This window comes from Bactrocera dorsalis, unplaced genomic scaffold (genome assembly GCF_023373825.1).
Source record: "Bactrocera dorsalis isolate Fly_Bdor unplaced genomic scaffold, ASM2337382v1 BdCtg188, whole genome shotgun sequence".
Classification (NCBI taxonomy): Eukaryota; Metazoa; Arthropoda; class Insecta; order Diptera; family Tephritidae; genus Bactrocera; species Bactrocera dorsalis.
This window is the reverse complement of record NW_026038239.1, coordinates 36101-44287: the sequence shown is the minus strand read 5'-3', so window position 1 is coordinate 44287 and position 8187 is coordinate 36101. Positions and strand designations below refer to the sequence as shown.

Below are 8187 nucleotides of genomic sequence, written 5' to 3'. Positions count from 1 at the left end.
CTTTTTACTGGATATCTGTCACTTTCCGAATGGTATTTGACGTTTCCAATGTCGAAATATTGATAATTCAAATTTAAAACGTTAGATGGCCCACCCTGTATATAAAAAGGGCACTTTAAATGACAGTAGAATTTACAAATAGGAAGAAAAATTATGTTATAGTGCCATTATAGGCTAAAATTACTCATTTTAAGTATGTTTCACTGTATCTGCATTGCATATGCATGTGTAATTCTAAACTTATCTTTATTGAATGAGATAATTTCTTGTTGACCATATAGGTATGTAATTGAGATTTTATTCTTAAATTCATTACGTATATGCGTATATGAGGTTTTTAATTGCATATATGTATGTATTTATTTTATATACATATATACACATGGACATATATTCTACACAATAACTACATACATTTCTCTCAGATTTTTAGTAGCAGGTGCATTGTTTATGAATAAGTTTGCCTTCTGGAATCAGCACACCCGGCATAAATATATCCATTTATGTATATACCTAAGTTGCCCACCATGGCGTGAGCTGGCTGAACAATGACTATGCTCATGTCAATAAACTCTTCGCAAACCCGCAAAGACATGCTAAAAATTCACAAATCACTCACACATACACACACACACAAACATTAGAGCCATCAGGCGCTGCCTGCTTAGCGCTACCTTTGCCGTAATGCTCTGTTATTTGAGAAAAATTTAGTTAAGTACAGTATATACTTACATACATATATAATATATGTATAAATAAACACGCAAGCCCGCTCGAAAGGGCTGCCAGCTGTTGGTAGCGCGCTCACGCTTCCGTTCGTTTGAGTTAGTGCGCAAGCGCAACGATTTTTTTTCGCACCGCCAATTGCATGTATGTATGTTTGTATATGTTCGTCAAGAAGTTCAAAGCCATACGTGCACATAAGGTGCTTTTATTTTGATTCTTTCGCTTGAAGAGTGATAAACGTGCATTCGTACCACCGTCGTACAATCGCTGTGATGGCTCATGTGATCAGAATACGTATTATGGATTGTGTCGATAGCCGACATCCCAATGATAAATTCTACGGCTACATTTGTAATTATGTCTGTGAAGTACAGAATTATTTCAATTGTGAGATTAAGAGACATACAGTTAATGAGGCGCGTCTACAATGCGCGTAGTTGTGACTGCGCGTACCACGTCGGTGATTTTTTTTACCTTCCGCACTTTGTTGATGGCTTCGCAAGCACATTGACTGGGCTGTGGTCAGGCAGCAGTTGGCCAAGTGCCATAAGCAAACATTTAAATAATACAAAAGAGGATTGTTAGCTGTCCATTAAGTGAAGTACAAACGCATATACATACATATAAGCACCTATGTAGGTATGTGTGTCGGTTCGCTCGCATATGGAAATGTCTATAGCTCACATGCCTAGGTGTGCGCCAATATAGTTTGTGTGGATCCCGAGACGAGAACAAGCAGCACTAACCAAATACGGCAAGAAATGTGCATGCAGTGATTTTTTCATAAAAATTTATAAACAATTTCTGCATCTCCACAAAACACGTTGAAAGTGAAGCGCAATAAGAAAAAATAATAATAAATAATTGCATTAACGGTTCGAACAATCAGATTTAAACCGCTTCAGTGATTAGTGCTGCACAGCGTCAATTCCTTAATACCCATATAAATAAGCTGTGACGTTCTACGCTAGTTGATAGTCGAGAAGCTGCTGTGATCTTGAAAAGTACTACATCCAGCCGGTTGCTACACTTAAACACTAATCAATAAATAAATAAAAAACGAAATAAACATGAAGCTGCTGTTGTTTACAGTGTTGTTTATACTTTTGGCGAATGTTGCGGAAATTTGTTCCGGTTACTCATGGCCCCTCGCGAAGGCCATTAGGGGTTATCAGCAAGGGGTTAGCGGCTATTATGGCGCCGATTATGGCTACTACGGCGGCGCTTACAGTGGGCAGGGGCAATATGGCTACGATCAATATGGACGCGATAGGCGTGGCAACAATCGTCGCACCGGACGCACATTTAGCGATATAGCACGTGTAGTCAATCCGCAACCATATGCATTTGTGGGTGCGAGGCCGTACCCAGGACAACCATTCAATCCGATCGGATGAGCGAGTGATATAATAGATAGAAAAATATTTGATTGTGTCTTGTGATATGAAAAATGTGTACATATTAAGAAAATAAAGTGCGTAGTGCTTGATAATAAAAATATTTCTATACACACATGTATAATTTTTGATATGATTTACTGATGTGGTTTCTCCCGACCTTGAAATAATTGTTTATGTTTAGTTGCGATAATACATATATGACCCACATATTCTTATGAACTAATTGTTTTGAAAATCATATAACCGGAAATAATCATATAAATAGTAAAGAAATAATAGTAGGAAGAAATATAATAAAAATGAAAGGAAAATAATTCACGGGTGATCTGAAGTTGGAAAGTGGAAGGGAAGAAGCAGTGCAAAAAAATGAATATTTCAGTAAAAATTTCGCGATATTTTTTTCACATAGTTCTAATTAAAAAAAAATCCTTCGTCCAAGTATTTAAGAGTTCTATGTCAAAGAAATGTGTAAAATTTTATGAAGATCGCTCAATATTGAGAAATTCTGAAAACCAACTTCGAAAACACAGTTTCGTGAAAAAACACATTTAAAGACTTGAGCGTAAAAGTTCTTAAGGCATTTAATAAGACAATAAAAAAATCGATTTTTCGAAACTCGTAAATCCATGTAACCTCTTAAGTTGTAACGTCTTTATATTTACTTTTTTTCACATAATCTCTAACGTATCGTTTAGTGGGGTTTTTTGAGTTGTTTTAGGAAAACTTATCATCACAACATATGTGTACATTTTTTATACCATCAAAAAGTAGAAATTTCAATTAATAAAAAAATAAAGGAATTAAAAAATAAAAATAAATATTTTGATTTGAAATTTCGGATCGTTTTCGAATATTAATCAAAAATATACGATATATATCATTTTTTACTCTTCAAAAGTACACCTTCCCGTTTCCAACTAGCCAGTAAATTATTCTTCCATTCATTTTCGTTAAATTCTCTGCTTTTTTCAATAAGTTTGATTTTTTGTTTAAAAAGTTATTGATTATTAATTTCGGTTAAAGACTATTACAAAAAATTTACGTATTCATATTCTCATTTTATATATTTTTTTGATGATCAAACCACTTGTGAATGACAGTTTTGCCTGGAGTAGATTGCCAATTTTGCCACAAGAATTTTTTTGTTTAGCGCGAAAGAAGTTTTCCACCAGAAATGCCTTTTTATCAAATTTTAAAAATTCCAAAAGGTATCTCAAAAACAAGTTGTTTGACTTTTGTGAATGGGTCTTTTCATGTCTAACTGAAAAACCTATCATTTGATTAGTTTTGCTTGAAATTTAGTTTGCTATATAATCACAGCTACAGAATCGTTGAAAATGTTGAAGAAGTGTTTTTCGAAGTCTATATTATCACACAATCCTCCTGCGAGTCATTCATGCGTCTTTGTTAATGACAATAACATCGAAAAATGTAAATAAACAGTGCTTGAACATCGTGTCAGAAACAGAGAGTTATTAAGGAACTCAAAATGGATCGATCTAACACATTTTCGTTAATATTTATTTTGGTTCTTCTTCTTATTTACTGGCGTAGAGCGGTTATTAACAACAAGCGCGCCAGTAGTTCTTCCTTTTCGCTGTTTGGCGCCAATTGGATATTCAAAGTGTAGCCAAATCCTTCTCCACTTGGTCTTTTCGTCTGAGTGGAGGTCTCCCTTTTCCTCTGCCTCCCCCGGCGAGTACTGCGTAGAATACTCTCAAAGTTGGAGTGTTTTTTATCCATTCGGACGACATGACTTAGCCAGCGTAACCGTTGTCTCTTTATTCGCTGAACTACGCCAATGTCGTCGTATAACTCATACAGCTCACCTTTCCATCGACTGCGGTGTTCGCTGTTGCCAATGCGCAAGGAAGCATAAGTCTTTCGCAGAACCTTTCTCTCGAAAACTCGTAATGCCGACTCATCAGATGTTGTCATCGGCGATGCCTTTGCACCGTATAACAGGACGTGGATGATAGTTACTTCGCTTTCCTATACAGTCTGGAGAAAGCTGAACTAATGGTGCGGTTGTTGAGGCCAATGAACAGCAATAACTTCGGCGTACGCCAGCAGCTGTACATTCCTATAAAAGATTGTTACTTCTCGATTCAGCTCTGCAGCTCGAATTGTTTTCTCCAGGAGTAGATTGAAGAAGTTGCACAAAAATACATGAAACTTTGCAAAGACGACGTCGAGTAGAGGTCTCAAAAGAGATGTTTGGCAACACGGCTGAGGACATTACATTCATTAAACCCATCATTGACCAGATGTGGGTATATGAGTATGGCGTCGAAATTGTTCAACAATATAAGGAAAGACGCTCAAAAAATCAGCAGACAGCGAAGGAAACAAAGTTCGGTGAAAGCACTGAAAGCCATCCCAGTCGCGGCTTATATTTTGAAGGCGATTATATAGATATAATATATTCATTAACGTGAGAATGCTTACAATTCTAGTGTTACAATACGCTTTCTTGGAGTGATTCGCTTTTACCTCTGAAACCGTGATATAATATTATCCATATGCTTGTCTTTTAAGTACTTTGAATGGGAAATTTTTACAAAGATCATCTGCGGTTAAAATGTATTAGTCAAAGCAAAAGAAAATAATATATGATAGATGTTAACTCACACAGTTGAGTCTTCGTTATATTTAAGTACAGACGTTTTTATTTGCACGTAAGTAATTAAAGAATTGCGATGCTGGTTAAATTCAGTAAATTTCCTGCAAAAAACGCAGACGTGCTTTATTATTGGCAAACTGTTGGCGTGGACTGTTGTATACTCAAAATAAACATATAAAAGAATATTTAATTAATAGCGGCAATAAAATTTGTAGCGAACATTTTGGGGGAGTTTGACAACGGTCAAAGAATATTCCACATAACCGAAGCAAAAAGTCGTAAAAATAAAATAAAATAAAATAAATATATTTAAAAGCACTAAAAAAGTACTTAGTCATTCGCTCGATCCTGAAGAATGTAGATTTGTTCGGCGATTGCAAATGAGTTGTTCTGCGTGCTAGAACTATTATATTATAAATAACGCTTCAATGCCACGGTGACACTAATAAGATCGTGTTTCCATAGAAATCTGTATATCGGTAGATTTGAGCGATTATTACGTAAAAGAGTCTTCCCAAATCAGCGGTTCCAACCACAGGCGCCGTGTTCTCATGAATACACTAAAGTTTCTTGCTTTAAGGAAATTAATAAATATTTTCACAAAAAAAAATTTAAACAAAAATTACAAATAAAAATATAATAAATCATAAAAAAATAACTTCTAAAATACAACAATGCATGATCGTTTGTATGTTTGTATATATAATTGTAAATGTCCGCCAATTGGGGGCCCGTCTAGCATTTGCCCATTTACTCGTTTCGCGCATGCGCAACTATACCAAACGAAACGTGTGATGCATATTACGAAATGTTGCGGCCCACTTGGCGGTGCTAATCCAAAAAGCAAAAAAAAATAAACAATTTAAATCAACTAAATGATTACGAATTGTCGGCATAGAACACAATTGAACAAAAATACAATTTTGTATGTTTAGTCTTGTACGTTTCGTCATTTATGCAGCTCTGTTAGCAGTGACTTGCAAAATATGCGGAATGCTACGAAAATTTAACGGTTTTTAGCATAAATGGTCAACGTCTAAATATTTAGTTCCGCAAATATTCAGGTGAAATGCGTTTGACGTTGTTATAAGCGCATGTTCCGTACTGGAGCTGAAAATTCCTTGGTCAACCAATGAAAGTACGTTTGTTTGAATGAAAATATGTGTTTGTACTTCGACGTAATCTTTATCTAAAGTAAACAGACTGCTTACCTTGTCACAACGTTACAATCGACCTCAATATGGGCTTGATGGGAGATACCGAGAGTTGAAGAGAGAAACGAGATGCATTTGCAGACAAAAAAGGGAGTGGCCGAAATGTACAAGTACAAAGTGAGTGCGAAGCTCTTGACAAGCTGGCCGGCAGGGGTATTGATTTAAAACTCTACGGAAAGATGCGGGAAGTACCAGAAGATTTCAAAACCGAAACATACTCTTATTGAACACCCAGAGGAGATGTAGTGACCGATTCCGTATTCAGCACACTGAAATTATGGAGGGAACCCTTTTCCATTCTGTTGAATGACAGTGAAAGCATAACACCAGAGAATGGTGAAGCCGATTCCCCAATCGATGACGATGGAGCGGATGTTCCATTGTCCGATCATGAAGAAGTTCGAATAGCAATTATACGCCCGAAGAACAGCAAAGCGGCGGGGCCGATGGAAAGCATGCCCGACAATTGGAATATAAGTGTGCTTTGCACAATCCACCAAAAGGGAGACCCTACAATCTGCGCCAACTACAGTGTGATAAGCCTCCCCAACACCGCATATAAAATTCTATCGAGCGTATTGTGTAAAAGATTAAAGTCTACCGTAAATAAACAACTAGGCATACAAGTATATTCGCCATGCGCCAAATCTTGGAAAAGACCCGTGAAAAGAGGATTGACACACATCACTTCTTCGTCGATTGCGACTTCTTCAATCTACTGCTAGAGAAAATAATTCGAGCTGCAGATCTGAACAGAGAAGGTACAATATTCTATAAGGGCGTATATCTGCTAGCGGTCGACGATGATATTGATATCATTGTCCTCAACAACCGCGCCGTAAGTTTTGCTTTCTTCAGACTGGATAAGGCAGCGGAGCAAATGGACCTGCTAGTGAGCGAGGGCAAGACGAATTATCTCCTGACACCAAACAGACAGTCGTCGCACTCTTGACTTGGCTCCCACGTCGCTGTTGCCAGTCATAACTTGGAAATCGTATATAATTTTGTCTCCCAGCATTAACATTAACAACACTATCAGCTTCGAAATGCTATACAGAATAACTCTTGCCAAAACGTAATATTTCGGACTGAGTAGGCAACTGAGAAGTAAAGTCCTCTCTCGACGATCAACTCTATAAGTCATTATTATTCCCGTCATGCTATTGACGTAACGAGTTTTCGAGAGAAAGATTCTGCGGAACGATCCTTTGCGGATTGGCAACGATGAATAGCGGAAGAAAACACTCCAGCTCTGAAAGTATTCGAAGCAGTACCTGCCGGGAGAAGCAGAGTAAGAGGAAGTTCTGGCTGCACTTGGAATCTACAATTTGGTGCCAAAAAGCGAAAAGTAGGAACGACTGGCGCAGTGATGTAAACTCGGCTATAACCGCGTAAGCGTTGCTTACGCCAATAAAGTAGAAGAATATGGATCTCGCGTCTACCGAACCGGAACGGAACCCCTAGTTCTATCCTGCCAAATACTACAACTCGGCGGCATTTCTTCAAATTATTTGGATAATAAATAATTCAGCAAATTCTTAGTACTAATCCTTTATTTCAATCTTCTGTTAGCCAACATCCCACATATTTTTCCATCAATTATACATATACATATGTGTATGCGCAAGTGATAATAACATGAGATCTGACAGTTAATTTCTTGTACGTGTTTGAAATAACTTAAAGTTTAGTTGATGAACGTGACAAGTTTAAATAGCGAGTCGCACATCCGATTACTGAGGAACGTTATTTTCCATCAAACGATCATTTGGCCACAGCAGAGGCGTACTTACTCCAACCAACCAATTTACGTGTGCGCAATGCAAAAGTTTTGTATTTATAGAATGGTTAATGGTAAAAAGTAATAAGAAATAAATTAGTTCAAGTTTAAGGTTAACGAATTTTATGCCCTCGCAACTTTCAAGGATCGAACTATTTCAATAGTTTATCTGACAGAACGATATTTTCGATAAAAAGTTTGCAATAGGAACTGGGGTCCAAATAATCGGTATCTAGGGGCTTATAGAATTACGATACGATTTGGAAAACTTTTGGTCATAAGGCGGCAAACCTCAAAGGCAGTATTCTGTTTTATAGGAATACAATGTTTGGGTCTTGATTTATGTACTGGAAAGTGTAAGAAACACATGGAATTTAAAATTGTGTTTTAAAGGAAGGAGGTGTGGTTGTATTTCGATCATTTGACAATCTGATGTAGGAATGT

At 37.0% G+C, this 8187-nt stretch overlaps 1 protein-coding gene across 1 annotated transcript; it reads left to right on the top strand.

Annotated features, from left to right (window-relative positions):
* The first annotated feature begins 942 nt into the window (after positions 1-942).
* LOC105231704 (hypothetical protein) lies at positions 943-2321 on the top strand. The gene has a single exon (XM_011213127.4). It carries the CDS (start codon positions 1797-1799, stop codon positions 2121-2123), a length of 327 nt encoding a protein of 108 aa, XP_011211429.2. The 5' UTR covers positions 943-1796; the 3' UTR covers positions 2124-2321.
* Positions 2322-8187: the final 5866 nt, after the last annotated feature.

What these genes read in the sequence shown, in the direction of transcription:
- LOC105231704 (XM_011213127.4), top strand. Translation starts at nt 1,797, where the DNA reads ATGAAGCTGCTGTTGTTTACAGTGTTGTTTATACTTTTGGCGAATGTT.